This window comes from Helicoverpa zea, chromosome 13 (genome assembly GCF_022581195.2).
Source record: "Helicoverpa zea isolate HzStark_Cry1AcR chromosome 13, ilHelZeax1.1, whole genome shotgun sequence".
In the NCBI taxonomy this organism is placed as follows: Eukaryota; Metazoa; Arthropoda; class Insecta; order Lepidoptera; family Noctuidae; genus Helicoverpa; species Helicoverpa zea.
This window is the reverse complement of record NC_061464.1, coordinates 5,937,668-5,959,691: the sequence shown is the minus strand read 5'-3', so window position 1 is coordinate 5,959,691 and position 22,024 is coordinate 5,937,668. Positions and strand designations below refer to the sequence as shown.

Genomic DNA, 22,024 nt, shown 5'->3' with positions numbered 1-22,024 from the left:
AAATTAGTTTCGTCAATATATTATAATTTAAACATAAATAAATATGTTTGACCCTTGGTCGTAAAAATGCAAAAACAAAAAAAAAATCGAGTGCTCGTTCCTTTTCGGTCATCTCTAGCACCCCCGAGGTTGGATCGAATGGGGCTGATTCAGGACCAACGACACAGTTTTAGTTTTCTTCCGGTCTCGTGACATACATAGTTGCCCCAAGGTAGGTATAATGGAATTGATTACAAAGGTGACTGATTGCTCATTTAATGCATTTAAATACAATAGTAAACTCCAAAAACATGTATGTATATTTATTAACAAACATAGAACCCTTCTTGACAGTCGGGTAAAAATAACACTTATATTCTAGGGCAATCACAGTGTACAATTTAAAATCTCAATTTATAAAAAATATACTTCATTGGCATGTAACGAATTCAGATAAATAGGTTGGATGTAAATCTTAAACATTTATCGTTATTTCCTATATCTAGATATTTACAAATTACTCTGAAGAGCTTTATTGTGTAACGTTCTGAATTTATGATTGTCATTGAGATAGGTTGTGATGAATTCGGGCGGGTTTCTACATAGAAACAGTTCCATGCTCATGTAACGAGCGGCTGTCAAACGTTTGCGCTCGGCATTCGAGCGGCAAAGGTTCTTGTGCGCATGCGTGGCGAAACTCGCTGCTTTCTTCTCGATTAGGCGAGCTGTTACATGCACTTCGGGGTCATCTTCAAGAGGCGGCTGAAACAAAATAATATTATTTTATACTAAACTCTGTATTACCTATGAGGAAGATATATTTGAATTTAAGTTGTTAGCAATGTTACGTTACATACAGCACCTTAATAGTTATTTCGTGGTATATTTTTCCTAAGTATCAGTGTTTCTTTTCGATGGACTGACTGCCTCTCTGACCTTAATCCAGTTAAGTTATCATGGCAATCTGATACATTTTGGTAAGTGATAGTGGGTAGTGGATGACTTTTGACTATCTACCCTTAAAGTGGCTTAAAGTATCTACCCATTACCATAGATTACTATAATAGTTACCTACCATTACAAATTAACATGCCTGCAACTGCTGAGTTGACAAACGCCAAAAATCACGCCAAGCGTTATTTTAGATGCCTATGCTCAATACCTAAGTATAAAAAGTATGTGTGTGAAAACCCTAAAACCAAAACTTACAGCAAATCGTATCCATTGCCAGATTTGAAATCTGGAAATTTCAGCAGTGGCCGAGTCCTCTACATTTCCGCTGTAGAAGAAATGTCCGATGCCCGCCAGCCAGTAATATATGAATAGTATGGTGATCGCCACATTGTGTCTGATCCCCTGCAACGTCACACCGTCACGAGGTATGGAAAGCAAATCCTGGGGCGTTATGTTCACGTCGAATTTCTTGCATATCTGATTTGGAGTGGCACCAGATTTTTTCCAGAGCTGTAAACAAATATCGCACATAAATAGAACACCTTGCAGATGCTTGCAATAAACCTATTAAATATTGCATTGTATGGGGTAAGTATATCTATTAACTACCTCGTTTCCTCCACCTACGAAGGGGTTAGATTCTAGTCTAGGCCCCAGTACCTATTTTATTTGAAGCAACAACATCCTGTTACCTAAGAATCTATTCAAGAACTTGTAGGTACCAAAGGGTAGGTGCCAAAATGCTTCAGAAGTCAGAACATCATAGAAAACTATCTAAGTTATTGTCAAGTTTCTCTAGGAAACGTTCCGTAGTATCACTTAATGTAATTGCAAATTAAGCAAAGTATCTAACTCTACACTCGAGAAATTTCCAATCGTTTGAACAAAAAATCTATTTAATCCACAATGTTTTTCCGTGAAGTTTCCGATTGTCATGGTATCTTGTAAAAAATATAATTACCTACGTAGGTACTGCTAGGTCCGCTAACTGTTCCGGCGATGGATTTACTAGGTAGTTTCTGAAGGCTGGTTTCATATAAGGAGATTAGCCAACTGCGTAGGACATAGTGCACAAGCATTGGTGCAGACACAAGTGCACTCTCTAGTCCTTCACTCTCATAGCCCGATGGGACAGAAATCCGACACGACCGGAGAGAGATCAGGCGCAGGACCGATATTTACGTGCTCTTCGATGCACGGGTGTGTAAATCACCAACTTCCAGGCTCCGACCGGGAATCGAACCCGAGACCTCGTGCACAGCAGGCGCGATTACGACAGCTAGACAAACGAGGCAGTTTACGCAGATATCAAGCTTTTTCCTTCTTTTCTCGCCTCTTTTCCTTCTAATGTCGCCAATTCTGTAGCGTAGTAGGGAATAAGTAAAGTACCCAGTAGAAAAGTTAACAAACCTCATTGATATGCGGCACAACTCTTGCGTCATACACCATGAAACCATCGACACCATTTTCAATCTCTTTCTGTTTTGCAGCCAGTATCTTTGTTATTATCGCTTTAGATCTGAAATCGTTTACGTGTTATTGAAGCCAGGAAGCACTACGCGTTTGAATTTGATTAATTTGAATCTAATTGAAGCCTTGAGCTAGGTAGATACTCATTTACCAAGATTTTTTTGCAGTCTCAGATCACCATATCGAAAATAAACGTGCTTGAAATGACTCAGTTTACAGCGCTCTGTGAAACCATGAAATGGAATCCATTCATCAATTATCGATTTGCAATTATTGTAATCACGATTATAGATGGATCACTTAATTAGCTGGCATTTCAAAGCTACCAAAAAATATAACAAACAAAAAAAATACACCAGAAATGCTGCTAATTTGTTGCATTTTATGCAGGCTTGTAATTTTTTAACGATATACTTACTCTTTATCGTTGATGTCAGAGCCAGGTTTGAGCATGGCTGCAGCCATACCTCCCGTGGCGGGAGCTCCTCTAGCATGGCATGTACTCACAACGAGTTTCAAATAACTGCTTAGGAAATGACGATCCATATTTACATACTTGTTCCTATCTGGCAACAAGAATTCTTCACGATCCCCTGGAAAACGATTGCGTTCAAGACGAGAGAAAAGCTATCCAACAAAGTGAAAAAAGGTTAATTAATCCGACAAATAAAAGTAATAATCACCAAACTTGGATATTATAGATGCACAGTAGTCCCATATTCCACAGTTGAGGCCCAAGGAATGCTCTCGAAGAGCAAACAAGATTTCCTCCAGTTCAAAACTAGAGATTATATTCTCAATCAGCACACAAGCTTTTATGGTGCCCAGAGGCAGACCAAGTTCATTTTGTGCCCAAATAAATATATCATTCCAGAGCTGGGCCTCTGAAGCACCCTCCAATTTTGACAGATAAAAAAAGGGGCCACTATTTGCCTCGTAAAGGATCTTTGCGTTGTGGTACATCAATATTGAAAAGTCTACTAAAGGTCCAATAGCCTCTTTGCCATCAATCTAAAAATAATTTTACAGTCATCAAATATATTATTAATTTTTAGAATATATTATATATTAGCCAACATATTTTAGAACAAAGATAAAATTATCTTACCAAAATATTATGTTCAATCATATTCCAAGCTCTGGGTCTCAACATAAGAATGGGACTGGTGGTGATAGTGACAGGTGCTCCAAGAAGTTTTCCTTTCACAGCCAGTTTTATATTTTGGTAAGCCTGTAGCTGATTCTTCCACGTAGGACAATGACCATCATCAAAATCAACTTGTATGCCTTGAACATCTTCATTGAGAGAGGATACAAAGTGAGCAGTGTTTGAAGCTGAGACATCTCCAAGATCTAGATGTCGATTCCTACAAGTAACAATAAGCTTTAGAGAACTACTAACCATACCAAAACGTAGCTGTTCCCCACTGCTTCATTAAAATCTGAAGGAACTTCATGAACCCAGGAGAAACTTCTTCGCCCAGATAAAGTATAGTCTGATACTGAGGGATGGTGTAGCTTCCAAAGAATGAAAGATCTTTTCAATGGCTCAGTACTGTTGCGCCGATTAAATGCAAACAAACACAGTACAAATCAATCCTCAATTTTTATAATGTAGTATAGAATAACTATTGGCAGCAGGGCTAAATTGTTCTCAGATTGAAGGTATTTCTAGTGCTAAAATGTAAAAGTTTATCTAACTGACTATATGCACCTTATTTTAAGAAGCAAATAAACTTTAAAACTATCTTATTATGGATTGAGCTGTTATTTTGTGATGATTATTTTACTATGGTGTCAAAACTAAATTAATAAGGACTTTTATAATAACTTACAGTAACCGGGGAGGTAACGGAGCTATTGTCCATGACTTATCACTCCTTTCTGGAGACCTTTTGAAGTCCAAAGTCGAAAGTGTTTGAGTTGTCACCGTGCGGCGCAATCTATCTTTATAAAGTTTTTCGATAGATTTTTCAAATGTTTTGTGTAAACGATATAAAAAGTCCACAGCTCCTTCATTGAAAATTGATTTCTGTATGTCTTCAAATTTTGGCGGCGGTGATTGTAAAAGAAGAACTTTGGACATTTCTATTGGTTTAAAATATGCTTGCACACGACACAACCAATCAATAGTGCAGTTATCGCACTAATGGTTATGAACTATTTATCGCCACGATAGTCGCTTCAATGAACTTGTTTCATTCCTTCCTTCCTTATCATTTTCATTATCAAGTATACTTTCAACTTCTTATCAGTAAGAAATAAACAAAAGCATGTCATCCGCATCGCAACTGTCAGTGGAAGCTATCAATGTCAAGTCAATGATCAATGTCAATATTTATGCTCTATGGTCGGATTTTAAGAATCATAAACACAACACAACAATATTGTACACTGAAAATTTTATTCTCTCAATCATCATCAAATTAATCGGTTTACTTTTACGCATACATTATTGTGCAATTTATAAGTTAACGTTCGAAATGATGTGTGATCTTATCGATTGCGGTTATAATATACCTCTAAGTAATTTTTGGTGTCCTGGTTTAACTTTGAAAGTAACTCACAATGGGAGGTATTCTTAAAAATAATAATAGTTCAAAAGAAAATGCTAGATCTCGTGGTACCTACTAAGTACGTGACTCGGCCTTTGCCAAAATGCCAAGGTTAAAAAAAACATTGCACCGCGTCGCGAGGTGTAGGGTGGCATCGGGTTTCGATAGTGTGTTTCCAGTTTTGATCGTCGAGGCAGAGCGCTTTATATTATTCTGTCCCTGAATAGTACATAATCTGTGGCTATCAGAGTAACTATTCAGTAATCTGTGCCAATGCCAAATACCAATATGGCGGAGTTGTGCTGCTTGCATCGAGCTTACTGCTTGTAGTACACAGAGTACTTTTTATATTATGAAATTGTAGTACGTTGTACTTTTTTGAAATTGGTCAATAGTTTAATTGATTAAAAGTGCGTAGGTATGACGTTGTACCAAGTGGTTGTGGAAATTTAAGAAATTATTTTACATAAAATTTTTCATTGAGTAATACTAACTATAAATTGTATACTGTATACTATTGTCAATAAAATGGAAGGAGAAGCTACACAAGATCCTATAACGCAGGACGAAGAAATTAAGTTTAAACCCAAGAAGAGAAAGAATCTTCGCCAGCGAATAAAAGTCGATGATGATGATGATTCTGAAGAGGAACACATCTTGGCAAAATTGGAAGAGACAAAAGTTTTACAGAAACTTCGAGAACGACCCAATGGCGTTAGTGTAGTGGCTTTGGCTACCGGACAAAAGACCACGTTAGAAGAAGAAATCACATGTAAAGATCCTTTTAAAGTTAAAGCTGGTGGCATGGTGAATATGCAAGCGTTAAAAAGTGGCAAGGTAAAGCAAGTGGACGATGCGTATGATACTGGCATAGGCACACAATTTTCGGCCGAGACAAACAAACGCGATGAAGACGAAGAGATGATGAAGTATATTGAAGAACAATTGGCCAAAAGAAAAGGTTGGTTTTATTATTGCATTATTATTTTTTAGAACCTAATGGTTGTATAAGATGATAGACATATTCTTCAAGTGATAATATATAGAGACATTTGGATAAGGCAACTGTAGCACTCTGAAGATTTAAAGGAACACATAGTAAATGAAGTATAGTAAATGTTATTAGTAGCTTGTTCTTACCCGAAGCATTATTATTATTTTCTTAATAGTATTCAATGGTTAGTTTTTTCTATTTACTTACTTTTATTTATTTCATCATCCTCTGAGCCCTTTTCCCAACTATGTTGGGGTTGGCTTCCCTCATACTTGAGAGGTTGGTTCTTTGTCCACTAGGCCACCACAACTTTTTGCAGTTTTATTTTTATTTATTTCACAGTAAATAAAAAACCAATATTACAATTGAATAATAAGGTTAATTGACTCTATATAAGGGGCCATTTCATATTTATAATTGTACATAAAACAATATATCAATCTGATTAAACTAGATGAAGCTGATATTTCTCATCATTTGCATTAATTACAGTACATTCCTAGAAATAATCATATTATATAATTCAATTAGTCTTTCAATGTCAAATTATTGGTGATTTTAAATGAACTTTTTTTTTTACAGAGGGACATAACGAAGATGTGAAGGAGTCTGAACATAATGACACTTTAAAATATTTGTCACCTGAAGAAGCTGCCCTATTATCATTGCCAGAGCATCTAAGGGTTTCATCAGCACACAGATCTGAGGAGATGCTTTCTAATCAGATGCTCAGTGGTATACCTGAAGTGGACTTAGGTATTGATGCAAAAATTAAAAATATTGAAGCCACAGAGGAAGCCAAAATGAAATTACTGTGGGAGAGACACAATAAAAAAGATTGTCCGTCACAATTTGTGCCCACGAATATGGCAGTGAACTTTGTGCAACACAACAGGTTTAATATGGACAGTGATGTAGCTAAGAAAAGAAAACAAGAAAAACCAGAAGTGACTAAAACTAACAATAGTGTTATAGACGATAGTGTAGATAAAATAGTTAAGAAAGCTAAAGGTGAAAGGGCGACTGATGATTATCATTATGAGAAGTTTAAGAAACAGTTCAGAAGATATTGACATGCTTGTTTTATTTATTGAGTCCTTGTTTAGTAATTTGATTCTTCCTTATAGCTATTATACTTTTATAGCACATGAAGCTTCTTTTATATTATGTTTTAGGATTATTTGCTTCAAAGTTGATTTATGTGTGTTGTCAGAATTATGTATATTGGTTTCATACAGTTTTGTATATCTTACAGAACTGAATCCAGCCATTTTAAATATCTCAATTGTTATCTAGGAGTTGTATTGGTCATTTTTACCGACGAGTTTGCTAGCTGTTGTTTTCTTTCGTTTAAAGTTTTAGTCATATATTTCTATTTATTTATTTTTTTCTTTAAATATGTTCATTGAATTGTGTAGATTTAATCAATTTGGGTAAAATGGTTTCTTTATCTCTAAAAAATGAATAAATGAAAGAATGAACATAAAAAGTAATGCAATCTTTGAAGTGCAGGTGAAAAATTTAACATGGTCACAGAGCAAAAAAGGAAAAGAGAAAAAGACTCAGAGGATGATGATGATGATGAGAGAAAAATTTGCTTCAAAGTTGGTTTTTGTGTGTTGAGAGAAATATGTATATTGGTTTCATACAGTTTTGTATGTCTTGTAGATCTGAATCCAGCCATTTTAAACATCTCAATTGTTGTATTGGTCATTTTTACTGGTGAGGTTGCTAGGTGTTGTTTGTTTTCTTCCACTTAAAATTTTGGTCATATATTTCTATTTATTTAATTTTTCTTCAAATGTGTGCATCAAATTGTGTATTTTCCGATAAATCGATGAAAAAATATATTTTATTGATTTGATTAATTTGGGTAAAATGGTTTCTTTATGTCCAAAAATGAATGAATGAAAGAATGAACAAAAAAAGGACTGCAATCTTTGAAGTGCAAGTGAAAAATTTAACATGGTCACAGAGCAGCTTTCCTGTCTTGTTTTGTTTGGTTTTGGTTGCGTCTGAATTCGTCTTTCTACTTAAAATACTTTAAATTATATTGAAACTTGTTAAATGAGAACAGAGTAAGTGAGAAAACTTCATAGCTAGAACTCATGATGCGATTTCAACACTTGTTTACCATAAGTGGGGATAATTGGACGTAGTTATGCCAAAATGTTTCATCCCACAGTAAGTTGAATTTGAGATAAAAGCATTTACGCGTTTCAATTGTATTCTCTTTTTATTCTAACTAGTAAAGGTCTATACTAAAGGTTTTATTGTTGAATTATATTGTGTTTAGATAATCATATGTTAAATTTTGGGCTATTCACTATATAATAAGAAAAAATATATATATTGGTACTGGAACATTTAACATAATTAATATTTACATGAACATAGCTTCAAATTAATTTTGCACAAACGTTCCAGGTACTTTTTATCCATCTGTACCTACCGTAATTTTTTATTTAAATTTTACATAATCATTAGATTTAAATAAAAATATGTTAAACCTGAACAACATATAAAAGAATGATAGTCTACTATATAAAAATAAGTCGAGTTTTCTTTCCTGACGCTATAACTCCAGAACGCACGAACCGATTTCCACGGTTTTGCATTCGTTGGAAAGGTCTCGGGCTCCGCGAGGTTTATAGCAAAAAAAAAATCAGGAAAAACAAAAAAAAAAATATCACCAAACAAAATGTTACATAAAACGAAGCCATCTGGTGGCTAAACAGAGTTCGCTAGGTTTGCTAGTTGCTTATCAATTTGCATTTCGAAATCTGGTTCCCCACCAAGCCCATCGACATCATCTGTGATTCCCTCCGTACTCTTTAGGTTTTTATAAAATTCATGACAATCCTCGGGATGTCCTGAAACATAGATTTTAACTCAATCAACATCGCTAATTTGGCTGGAGCAATGGCTTCCATCTGGCCACAACAAACAGAAATCGGACATGTTAATATTTCGTGTTTCCCCTCTAACTTTTCTTTCAATACTTAATTCCTTGTAATCTTCGCAATAAAGTACTCTGTGATTCTTCCTATAACGATGATTTCATAAACATTTAAAACACTTTCTCTTATTCTAGTCTTATTTCTTTTGTAATTAACCAATTAACTATTGTTTTGGATCGTTTAGACCGCGCTACTGTAATTTTGCAAAAACGTTCCAAATATAAATGGAACATTTTGTTACAAAATAAAATGGCTTAACATGGTTTTGCTAAAACGCTACAAGATTGTTGAGGCGTTTTGACTAAATAAATATATTGTTTCGTAAATACAGGTTGTGGAATGGAACGTAAGTGAAAAAAATATTTTCTGATTTATGGCTTAAAACTTGGAACGTAAGGGTGCGTCCACATCTGGCGAATGCGCCGCGAATGCGCAGCACGCGAGCCGATCGCGAGCTGTCCGCGAGCTGCGCGCGTGCATTTTTGTTCGTGCGCCGCTTCTGCGCCGCCCGCGCGCAGCTCGCGCGCGACCTAAGCGCCGCACGCGAGCGGCGCGCAGGCGGCGCGCGACGTCTGACATCTTCGATAGTACTGAGCCAATATACGGAACTGTAAGGGCGAGAACTGATTGCGCGCAGATCGCGCGCCGCTCGCGCGCTCTATACGAGCCTTGCGTGAGTTGCGCTAAAGAGGCGCACCGAACTATTGCAGTGACTGCACGCGCGCAGCTCGCGGACAGCTCGCGATCGGCTCGCGTGCTGCGCATTCGCGGCGCATTCGCCAGATGTGGACGCACCCTTAATGCTAATCTGAACCTACATGTCATATAAGGTAGTTTGATCACAATAACTCGATTTCGGGTGACTTGTGGGTTTGAACGTTTCTGCATAACTACGTCCAATTGGTATACGATTTGACGTAAAAGTATTTTTGAACCGAGGTGTGCAACATCCGTTTAAATCGGTCTTATTAACATTACTTTGTAGTGTATTGAAGCTCTTTACTGCTCTTACAAAGTATGAATTTTGTCGATAATTGTACCTACTGCAATGAGGGACACTAAAGTTAAGAGACGGTATTCTAGCCGACAAGAAAGAGATGTTCGTTGATCCATCCGTTGTCTGTTCTCGAGTAGAGGAGTCATCCTTTTTCTAGGGAAGATAAACATAGGTGGAATGTACCCCCCAGCACTGCTCACAGCACATAACATGGTGATGTTCTTTCCTCTCTCCCAACTGGTGATCGATCCTACTCTCTTCTGTCCTTTTGTAGCTAAAATTTTTCCCGGTGTTTGAACCGTGGAAATACCGGTTTCATCGCAATTATAAATATTTTTTGCAACGAATCTGTGTTTTTCCATCATTTGCCCAAGTAGCTCAAACAACAGACTAACCTCTGTTTTATTAAAGGCCGTGATTCTATTTATGCTGGTCGCTTCCGGTTTTCTAATAGAAATGTTATTTCTTGCCATAAAAGCATGCAATCAATCACGTCCAGCCATTTTAGAAGGATGATTAATTGTGCTTCAAATTTAATTTTTTCCGCATATTCGAATGCGACTTTTCTGATTTGATTAGAAGTACAACCATAGAAAATATTTGTCATTTTCTTTACCAAGTTCGCTAACTCGGCTTCTGCCTCTGAATCGTCCTAGATGTGGTCCTAAACATAAGATTGGGTCATATATATTTCGACACATGCGCGTTGGACCTCTACTTGTGCGAATAATATTCATGGCAGATGTCCTTCCGCGACTTTGTCCTTTTACTGTCGACCAGCAGTGTTGGTACTTACCTCTAAGTACACGGCGATTAGGAATAATAATGCGGTGGTCACGACTGGATGATTTCGAAGTTCCAGTAAGCTCTGAAGATACAGATGGACTTATACCGTCTTCATTTTGTGTGTCATTCAATTGTTGTGGCACCTCTTCATCTATAAACTCGTCTTCGAAATCACTCTGTATGTCATCTTCACTCAAATTATCTTCTATCTCACTGTCACTTCCTTGCTCTCGTTCATGCTCGTTCTCTTCCTCTTCAGCGATAAACCTACATATTGCATCATCAGGTAGTGTCCTCCGGCTCGTCATGATGCAAGCGAAAAGATTTTGTACTAAAACAAAGAAATAAACAGTTATAGTAAACATTTTATGTAAGTATAAACAAGTTCATACTTTCACTAAAAGTCACACAAAAGATAACCATGGTCGCTAAATTGCAACTGATTGACCGGAACGCTTGCATTAAACTCTTTATTTTTTTACTCAACTCATTACCTGACTTCTTATCTTTATGACTCATCAGTTAAGGATTTGAAAAACAACTTTTTCTCGGAATTTGGAGTTTGGGGGTGTTGTTTGTGTTATGCAATTAAGATTTCCTGGAAACGAAAACTTGAATTTTGTCCACATAGCATGTTCTCGGCGAAATACAGTGCGGCGGCGGCGCGGGGGTAGAGACACGGTATCGAAGCAAAAGTATCGATTTCGTACTCATGAGTAGAATCAATAACAAAGTATGGGAAGGCCGGGCAAAGTGGATACCTTAAGGTATTTAAGGTAATAGCAGAAAAGGTATACAATACAAAAACAAAATAATTATCACAAATCAGTCTTTATTTATTGCTCTTACAAATACAAACACCAGTTACCATTAATATTTAAACAAAAATGAACTGCAATCAATATTAAAAAAAATACGAAACTATTCGCTTTGCCCGATACCCCGGGTAAAGTGGACACAGTACTTGGGCAAAGTGAATACCCATATTAAATCTCTGAAAACTTAGAAATAACTTTGATAAACTGAAAAAAAAAAAACTTAACTTAACCATAAAATTAGAAAATCAAGATTGACAATTGTCACAGGTATACCCTTGAGTGCCATCAAAAGCAGAACAAGCTTCGTGGCACCATTGTTGACAAATGTCACATTGAATCCAATTTTCAATCGGTTTACCGTCTTCGTCTTCAATATACATTTCACCACAAAAAAAGCATAAAATATCCTTAAATTCTTTGATTTTCTTCTGTTTAACATTTTTAGCAGTCTTTGTATTAGTCTTCTTAGGAACATTTTTTGACTTAACATTCTTAACTTTATTTTTTTCATATTTCTGCTTTTGATCTTCCTTGATCGGGGTACTGGTTAATATTTCCGATTTTTGTAACTTTCGTTTACGCATGGTCAATGGTTTGGCAGGATTTGGAATGGGTCTTAACACCAAGGGACTGCAGTGGGAGGCTGAGCATCCCGGTTTTGGATCAGGTGAGTTGTCACGGCTAGTATTTTGACGAATATTTACTTCAGTCTCTGGTAGCACTGTGTCACTTCTCTGAGCAGCTATATCTGGCCCAAAAGCGGAGACAATTCGGGAACATCCAGGTTCTGGTTCAGGTGTACATCCGTCGCTACGAATCTTTTCAGGCGTGTTAACGATAAACGCAACAAAGTCTTGAAACTCACAAGAAGGAGTTCTGTTTCGAGATGGAAATATTTCTGATAGATAATCTACTGAATTTAATGGAATCTGTTCTTGAAGAATTGAAGGCGAAGGAGTTGAAGAAGTTTCTGCAAAAGGTCTGGGAATATCGATCGTTTCTAGTGCGTTTGTACTTTCTGTGCCAATATTCATATTAGACGTGCCTGCAATCACAGCGGCTGGTTCGTAATCTTCGTCACCAAAAGCATATTTATTCACTGGCCAAATACCAGGTCTTTCAAATCCATGAACTGCATTTTGAGCTACTGCACTTTTCAGAAAAGCTGGTGATAACAGTCTGGCTACATCGTATTGATTTATAATGCGTCCTGGGTGCGATTTTTGGAAGAAATTATTTACCTCCCTTTCAAAGTAAGTTTTCAGTGGGCCGTAAACCGCTACATCCATGGGCTGCATTTTATGAGTTGTGTGTGGGGCCAAGGATAAAATTACGACATTGTTCTTGCTGGAACACCTCGCCTGAAGTCCAGCCATTTGGAGTACAGGTTCCTTGAGTACCGGGAGGTGCACCATCAAGTAGTCTGGGTTGCATCTTTTTTCTGGCAAAAATTAAGAATGGTGGGAGAAATGAACCAGCGGCATTACAACAGCCTATGACAGTCGTTAATTGACCACGTTCTGCACTGGCGATTATGCCCACTTGTTTCTTTCCTTTCGTTGATAGCACTTTAGGCGGTTTATTTGTGGTTGTAGATATACCAGTTTCATCCATGTTATATAATCTAGATGCATCAATATCATATTTTACTGTTAAAGCTTCAAGGTTTTCATAGAAACGTCCAACTTCATATCTGTTAAATCCTTTTGCCCTTGCAACGGATGTTGCCTCTGGAGTCCTAAGGGATATTTGCTCGTGACGAGACAAAAATGACGATAACCAATCATCTCCAGCTTTTTCGTACTTGTCCCAGTTATTCGGGTAGTTCAAATTATTTTTCTTGGCGTAGATGAACGCTAAATTTTTAAATTCATCTCGAGTCAAGCCAAAAAATACAGAATCCATATCTTTAAGATATGTCACCAACTCTTTTTCCTGATCTTCAGTGAAAACAGGACGGAATCGACCAAGTTTTGAAGCAGCTATGCCGGTTTTTACATGCCTATACAAGGTTGCATAAGCCAAACCATACTTTTTAGCTGTGCTTTTTACTGATTCTCCAGCTTTACACAAATTAATAGCCGTTTGCATAACATTTTCATCCCACGTCCCTTGCTTAGTTTTTTTTTTATATTTATTCACCATCTGAAACAAATAAGACATTTTTAGATAATAAGTCACCAATGAGATATGGCGGGCAAAGTGGATACCATATCCACTTTGCCCTATTCACTTTGCCCGACTGGGTAAGTTTTGAGGTTAACACGTTTCATACAAACTGCGGTATAGCGGGCAATGAATGTGCCGATGCATTGGCCAAAGATGCGTGTTCATCTGAGTCCGCTGACCTTGCACACTTCTCCCTTCAAGGGCATGACCTGCTAAACCTCCCCAAATTGAGTCTTGAGACCTCGTGGCAGGAATGGTGGAACATCTCAGGCAAAAAGAAGGGTAGCTCTTATTTCGCCATTCAACCGGTTGTAAAACCAAAACCGTGGTTTTCCAATTTCAAAAAATACCCTAAACGGGTAATCTCAGTCCTGTGCAGAATACGGTTAGGTCACTGCTGTACACCGGTCTTTCTGCGCAAAATTCGGGTGCAGGATTCATCCCTCTGCGAGTGTGGTCTGGATGAAGGTACCCTGGACCATATATTTTTTGACTGTCCTATCAACTCATCCTTTGATTTATATGGTCGTCTCCAAAAACTTAAAATCCCTCTCCCGACTAATTTCCGTTCCCTCCTATCCCACTCCTGTCCAGAACTGCTCCAGATGCTGTTGATGTTTATTAATCAAAACAATATTAAATTATAAACTGTGGCCTATATTTAGGCCACAGTTTGTATGGTTGTGGTATATATTTTATGTTATGTGTTACTAACATTTTGTTGTTGTTTTTATATATGTAAATGTATTTCTGTTTGTTTCAGTGTCGTCCTACTAACACATTAAGTTACACAAGATCGGCCACAGCACCATCTTAAATCAATATATATATATATTTTTTTATTTATTTTTTTAATTGTAAGCACTTCTTGCTTCTCATTTCACTTGTCATTGGCAGAATCGTCGAAGTTGACATCGACACGGATTGCCATATACAAAAATAGAATAGAATAGAATCTTTTGGCACTTGGATGACATTGACAGGAGGGCGTTAGTGTACAATTAGGGTTACCAGCAAATAAAATCTCCCCAATAATAGGGAATTGTTTGATTTCCATTCCGTGACTTTTTTACTTATGAGATATTCGTGTGATATAGGCCAAGGCTATTATTACATGAAAATAAAATTAAAGGTACCTATGTCAATGAAATAAATAAAAAAATATCATATATTAAATTCGTTTACTATAATTATGTTCTGCAAGAACTACGTCCAGAGGTTGCATGCGATTAAATTCTTCATCATCTTCATCCTGAGAATCATCGTCGTCAGTGCTTTCCTCGCTATCAGAGCATAACCGTATGATAAATGGTTCGTCCAAATATCCATCTTTTTTTCGGTACTCTTCTTCCAGTTTCTTAACGTGGCCACAATGATTGCGCCATTCCTCGACAGAAATGGTATCGAATGCATTTTGTACCATGTCAGGCATTTGGTTTGGTGGCCTCCCAATATTTATCTCGGCTACTTTTCGTTTCATGGATGCCCAAATCATTTCGATGGGATTTAGATCACAATGATATGGTGGCAAACGACATATCTGAAAAAAAAAATAGAATCTTATTCATCTTCACATTGGGTTGGTAATGTTGGTATTAAGATTTTGAGAAAAAAGGGTAGGTATAGCTGAATTAAGTAATAGTTACCTTGTGACCCAGTCCTTTTAAAATAGCATCCACAGCATACACTGGTTCGGGTTTGTTTCTATTTACAAGTTCTAAGAGTTGTGGTCTTGTATATTCTTCTGAATATTCAATGTTGTTTATTCTTAACCACTCGATGATTTCATCTTTCCTACTGCTTGTATTTGGAGGTTTGTTGACGCTTGTGTTGTGATATGGTGCGTTATCCATCACAATTAGACTGGGCTCCTTCAAATTGGGGGACAACTTTTCTAAAACCCATTTTTTTAAATTTGTATGGTTCATGTCGTCGTGGTAGTCACCACTCTTTGTTTGTGACTTAACCACCAAGCAAGCATTCTCCACAAAGCCTTGATTACCTCCGGCATGAACGATAATAAATCTTTGACCTTTAGAGATGGGCTCTAATACTCCATCTGAAGTTTTAAAAAATAACTATGAAACAAAGCAGAACACTCAGAACAAAAATCACTCTTATAGAAAGATGTATTATTCAATAAGTAATAGTTCTGAAAAAAAGTTGTAAAAATATATATTACTCAATAATATTAGGAGATCATTAAGTAGCCAATACCTTCATCATCATTCTGCCAACATTTCCCAGCTGTATGACCGGAGTGAATATAGGTCTCATCTAAGTAGACTACAGGTAGTTTTTCTGTATCGTCATTATGTTTTAAAGTCTGAAATAAAATAATTTTAGGGTTAGTTTGCAAATTGCTAAACAGTTTTATGAATGATTGCATTAATTTTGAATAGTATCTGATGGTTTAGATAAGCAATATTGTGTGGGCACTTAGTAATACAACCAAGTGTATCTTGGTGTTAATGTTGTTTCATGAACCACCTTTCAGCTACTGTCATGGTTCCTTTAAATGTCGATTACAATCATCAGCAGTACCTAATAGTAACCGGGACCACCAGCTCAACATGCCTTCCAAACCAAGGAATCGCTTAATTTTCAGACAATCTGGTGATTCAGCCTGCAATGTCATAACCAACGGAGGAAAATTCACACAAAGACAATTTGCACGATGTATGTACTAGAAACTTATAAGTATATGTATACCTGCAGATAACGAGCACGCCAAGCAGTTATATCATTACGTTCCATGAGGACCTTTCTGTTGCTTATAGTTTTTCTGAATCGAAAACCAATCATTTTTATATGTTGTCTGAGAATTTCTCGGCTGCCTGTGAATCCAATCTCTTCTCTAAGTACTTGCAGCAACTTATTCACTGTTGGTATTTCTTTTTTTGAAAGTATAAAATTCATGGATCTTTCGTCTAAGAACACCAATATCAAAATTGTCCATTAAAATTTTATCCTTTCTTGTTTTTCTATTTTTTCCGGGAGTAACTATTTTACTCGATGATGCATCAGCCAATCTTCCTTCATTTCCAATTCTTGCAACAGTCCGTAAAGATATACCTGAAATCGTATTTTATTTAAATGATGTGAAGGAAAAATCTATCTAAAAAACTTACAATTTTAGGTTATGTATTCGTGGTAATATCGGGCACTGTGTATGGTATCACTAACCTGTTGCAGCTGCGACACGCTCATTTACCCTTTCAAATGGAATAATCGGGGCACAAGATTGCTTTTCTTGCATAAAATAGTCCTTCACTTTTAAAACCACCTCTCTAACACCACTTCTTATCACTTTTGGCATAATTTATAAAGGTTTTTACTAAATTAAAGCACGAACAAACACCAACTTCAGCTATCTGTCAAAAGTGACGCTTTGCAAGATGGCGGCGTTAGTTCCAAAATCGGCCACGTGCCAAAAGATCCTTGTAGCACTGTAACTTTATCGACGCGATCCGTTCCGTTTAACGCAAATAATCGCTTGAACTTTTTGTTTCTTTTAGTAAACAATTAAATAAAACCTTCAAAAGTCAAAATAGGTAAAAAAAGTATTTTCACGTACTTTATTGCCCTCATAAAGTATAAAGTACGTTTACCCAAAATAAAGTACAATACTTTATTATAAAGTACGGGTGGCAACCCTAATTATGACAGAAAGAAAATATATTTTTTCAGAAAACATTTATTTATATCTAATTTTATGCCGTACATAATAATTGTGTGCTAATTCTTTAATTGGGTCATTTTGATCATAAACTATGGTTTTGCCACATAACAAATTACTGACATCTTTGCACCAATTGAAAATGACTAAATGTATGATTTTTTTTAAAGGAATTCTTTTAATTTAACTTTGTGTTGGTCACATTGAATAAAATCCCAATTCTATATAATTTACTATTTGTTTGAATTCACAATTCGTTTTTAAAATTTGGACTGTAATAATTTCTATGTTCATCATACATTCCAGCAAACATTTACTGGGATAGTGAAGAATACATTTACTCGTATTTTCTTTTTAAAGTAATGAACTTTAAAAAAGGATAAATATGTTTCTTCACTATCCTCTTCTAACGCTTTTTTGCATTTCATGCAATTTTTAGATTTTTTTTTGTATATTAAATTAATAACCCAGCCATAACAATACGCTACTGCTGCACATTTCTCAATTTCGCTTGGAATTTTACGAGATAATATTAAACCTAAACTTTTTAACTCGATATTTATACAAACATTTGTCCTAGGTGGGAATCAAACTATTGTCAAACAATAACTTGAATTTTAAAACAAAATAAGATCAGAAAAATTATGCTCAATTCCTGAAAGATGCAGCGTTGGTACAGCTAATTTACTTAATCTATTCTTGGGATAATAATATATTTCTTCAAAATGGAGACGGCTGATTCTTCTGTTTCTAAATATATAATCATCATCTTCTCCCGCAGGACCAGCATTCACAACCCATGTATGAGACTTGTCACTTTCAGATGAAGGGTTTGGGAAAGCATGTAGCACTGCCCCTATAAATAAAATAGGATATTAAATTACAATCTAAAAGCTAAACTGCAGACATTAAAATGTAAATATTTTAATCCTCTACTACAGATGTAAAATCATGTTCGTTCATTTATCATTGTATTGATGTGTTGCGTGCTGCTGATGTGGTTTGCGGCTTCTGTAGTCTCTCTTTCCCAAGAGGGAGGGTTGAATGACGTGTTTCCGGAGGAGGGTGACTGGCGAAGGTGCGGGAAGGTGCCGTTTATATCACCTAAGTAATGGGTTCTGCAAGGGGCTACAGAGCTGGAGCGCATGATCTCTTGAGTGGTGATGTCCAGGTAGCCTGTCCTCTCTGCGTCAGGAACCTCTGTTATCCGATAAAGTACAGGCATGTGCTCGTAACACAGGGAGGAGAGTATGGGATGCCAGGTGTCGACTGTGTTGCAACCCCACACTAAAAGTAGGTTTTCTCTCATCTCAGCAACAATTTTGTTTCTCCCCAGCAAATTTCTTGCCATTATGGTTGGCTTTGGACCTGATGTCAGCCAAAAGAGAGTCCGCAACTGTTTTATGATGTGGCAGAGCATCTTTGTTTGGTGGTCCAGCCTCATAGACTCCTCTTCTAGATACATAATCTTCGCAATATCTTCCGTGGTGTCTCTTCGTTTTCTGGCTTGCCTTCTTTTCATGTGAATCACCTCACCTGCTATGCTTATCCAGCTGTTTTCCCATCCTTCCAAGGTGTCTGAGGAAGAACTCTATGCAATATACACTTCTGGACACATCTATTGGCCCACCTTAGAGTTTAGGTTTTGATGGCCTCTACCGAAATATGATAGCTAGATTGAACAAAAACTGATGATGCAGTTTTAAACCTGATACATTTTACCTTCTTTTTGGATCGTATTGTTTTAAATTTGAATTCAGAATACCATACGACATGGAGCTACGCCTAACAAGTCGGATATGTGCCTCGTTAATGGCAATTGATTTTTTAATAAAAAACATGTTTTATCAAATAAAGGTTTAATTTAATAACGTGTGTTGCCTCCATGGGCGTCTACCACAGCTCTCATACGATTAGGCATAGAGTTTATCAACCGCTGTATGAAGTTTTGAGGGATCATCTCCCATTCCTCTTCTATGGCAGTTTTCAACTCCTGCATCGTCTGGGCAACTGGCTGACGAGCCATAACACGTCTTTTTAGCTCGTCCCACATGTGCTCAATGGGGTTCATATCTGGGCTTCTGGCTGGTCAGTCCATAACTGTGATATTCACATCCCGAAGATATTCCCTGACGATGCCGGCCGCATGGGCTCTTGCATTATCATGCATAAAAAGGAAATTTGGGCCCAAATAGTCCGTGTATGGTATCACGTGAGGTCCTAAGCACTTACGAATCTACCTTTCAGCATTTAATGTTGGCAGCCGTGGTCCTGTAACATCCTCAAGTTGAGTTTTGCCGCTCGCCGATATACCGCCCCAGACAATCCTTGAGCCACCGCCATAAGCAACCTTCTCTTCAAAGCAGCATTGTGCGAAACGCTCTCCGTTACATCGGTAGACCTTCTTCCTTCCATCATTGCCATGTAACACAATTTTAGACTCATCAGAAAAGAGTACACGGCTCCAATCTTGCTGTGTCCAATTTAAATGACTGCATGCGAAATGAAGGCGCGCTGTTCGGTGGGCTCGCGTTAGTTTGGGCCCATTAGCTGGCTTGTGTGGTACCATATCGCGTTCTTTTAACCTTCTCCGAACAGTTCGAGCGCTCACAGATACTCCGTGGAAGTCGCGAAGTTGTTTTTGTATCTCAATAGAGGTAAGGTGACGATTTCTCAAGCTGGTCGTCACGATGAATCGATCCTGCCTTTCAGTTGTGACCCGAGATCGTGGCCTTCCTTGGCGACGAACAAAGCCGCCGGTCTCTAGGTACCTCCGATAAACATTTCGGACCGCAGATCGCCTTAAATTAAGTTGAGCACTCACGTTTCTTTGGCTGTGTCCGCCCTGAATAAGTGCCACAGCTTGGGCGGCGACTTCAGGTGAAGTATCCATAAATTATTGAGAGAACCTCACCTTAATGTTAAGAATAAGTAATGTTTGTTGCAAAACCAAAGATATCAATCACTTTTTCAAGAATTAAATCCAAGTAAACCAATAAAACCAAGTTTTCTTAGTAATCGATTGTTTGATATCAACAAGCAGGCTCCAAATTGTCTCTTGTTTCTTTAAATTCCGTATTCGAAATTCAAAAAAAGACTATTGAATGAAATTGTGAATGTGCAAGGTTCAAAACTGCATAAAAACCTTTTGCTCGACCTAATATAAAAATTTAGCTAGGACCAAACGAAATTGAAAATACAAGGTGGGCCAATAGATGTGTCCAGAAGTGTATTATTCGTTGTACTTCCACAGCCAAAACATTTATCTGACAAAACGAAATGGGTGCAAGACCAGGGCCAAGCAATATTATATGCGATACAAGTAAAAAAGTCAGTTTTATTCAGAAACTTATCAATATCAAAGTAAATCACCATTTCTGAAACGACCTGTTGCGGTTTTATACCAGGAAAATTAAAAAAAAACTTTTATAACTACTGATTAGCTATTGGTGCAGCGTTTAATTGCATCGGTTCATGATGTTTGCAGCGCGGTGCGATGGTACAATATGGTGCTGGCGACGTAACGCGGGGAAGTTTACCTACCTATGCCGCTTTCTAGTGTAGAAGGGTGGAACGTGACAATGCTATTTTATCAACCGTTATGTCTCAGTTAAGTGGTACAACATCAATTTTACAACCTTCAAAACAAAAATCGCATATGTAATCGAAGTATGCTTGTCCTTGTGCGCAGTTATCGCAATCATATTTTTTGCAAGACATACATCTTATCAAATAATGCAATGATGTGGGATTTTTGCACTTATTGCAAGCCTCTTGTAACAGAAATCAGTAATGACTTTTTTGCTGGACTATGAGTATACTTTAGACATTGAAGGATATAGATCTTTAGACGTTGAAGGATACTGATCTTTAGACGTTGAAGAATACGGATCTTTTGACCATTTGGATCCATTTAAAGCGGTCATTCGGGAAACAATAGCTTCCATTGATTCTGAAGACCTGAAGTATTCAGTCATTAGTTTCCGTTTCTTGAGCTTGGTCTGCTCTTGTGATGTTGTTGTTGATGACGTTGATGTGCTTGGAGTACTCTCCGATGAAGGGGTTCCAGTTTCAACTGCAGTGATGTTTGAATGCACAGTTCGTAAATGTGTGTGTAAGCCTGTAGCAGACCCACCCGTAGTTTTTAGTTTTTTCACTTCTTCTTCTTCTTTCAATCTGACACTTAGCTGTTTGGCCGTCATCCGATCGATGAAAATGATCCCATACATTTCATGAGCGTTTGTTGAGAAATTTTGAGTATGTGTCTTTCTTTTTTGATTTGAAGCCCTGCAAAGAAAATAATTGATTTTTGTAACGTAAACTTTGACTAGTAATTTTGATAGCTACTCAACCTAGGCACTTACCTGGGCCTGGAATAAATAAGCAAACCTGCCATAGCAGGTACCTAATAGTAGTGAATATTATTTATGACTCTTTCTCTACATAACTTAATATTAGTTTTCTGCTTTATTTAGCGTTTAAGTTCTGTTTATTTCGCGAAATTATAATGGAGAAACTATCTTTTTACGATTACAAAGTAGCATCTTAAGAGCCTACGAACAAAAGAATCACTTTCGGCGTTTTTGTTTTATTTTGAGCGAGCACAATTATAAAATCATTTAAACAAAGATATTTATAGTTTATACTGAATTGGAAAACAACG

The 22,024-nt window shown here is 37.1% G+C and overlaps 3 protein-coding genes across 4 annotated transcripts; 1 reads left to right on the top strand and 2 right to left on the bottom strand.

Annotated features, from left to right (window-relative positions):
- Nucleotides 1-239: 239 nt before the first annotated feature.
- LOC124635647 (malate synthase 2-like) lies at nt 240-4,690 on the bottom strand. Of its 2 annotated transcripts, XM_047171581.1 has the most exons (7): nt 4,239-4,690; nt 3,512-3,770; nt 3,087-3,414; nt 2,822-2,996; nt 2,344-2,452; nt 1,189-1,443; nt 240-741 (listed from the first exon to the last, which is right to left on the bottom strand). In XM_047171581.1, the coding sequence occupies exons 1-7, from the start codon at nt 4,487-4,489 to the stop codon at nt 490-492; spliced, it is 1,629 nt and encodes a 542-aa protein (XP_047027537.1). In that variant the 5' UTR covers nt 4,490-4,690; the 3' UTR covers nt 240-489. The 2 variants fall into 2 exon arrangements, with proteins under 2 accessions (XP_047027537.1, XP_047027538.1); XM_047171582.1 differs by lacking the exon at nt 3,087-3,414 and having other exon boundaries at nt 2,822-3,030.
- Nucleotides 4,691-5,316: 626 nt separating this feature from the next.
- LOC124635903 (telomere length and silencing protein 1 homolog) lies at nt 5,317-9,238 on the top strand. Its single transcript, XM_047171859.1, has 2 exons — nt 5,317-5,919; nt 6,535-9,238. Exons 1-2 carry the CDS (start codon nt 5,487-5,489, stop codon nt 7,023-7,025), a joined length of 924 nt encoding a protein of 307 aa, XP_047027815.1. The 5' UTR covers nt 5,317-5,486; the 3' UTR covers nt 7,026-9,238.
- A 5,611-nt stretch (nt 9,239-14,849) lies between these two features.
- LOC124635991 lies at nt 14,850-17,170 on the bottom strand. The gene is made up of 5 exons (XM_047171951.1): nt 16,869-17,170; nt 16,395-16,757; nt 15,900-16,008; nt 15,329-15,741; nt 14,850-15,222 (listed from the first exon to the last, which is right to left on the bottom strand). The coding sequence occupies exons 2-5, from the start codon at nt 16,599-16,601 to the stop codon at nt 14,854-14,856; spliced, it is 1,098 nt and encodes a 365-aa protein (XP_047027907.1). The 5' UTR covers nt 16,602-16,757; nt 16,869-17,170; the 3' UTR covers nt 14,850-14,853.
- Nucleotides 17,171-22,024: the final 4,854 nt, after the last annotated feature.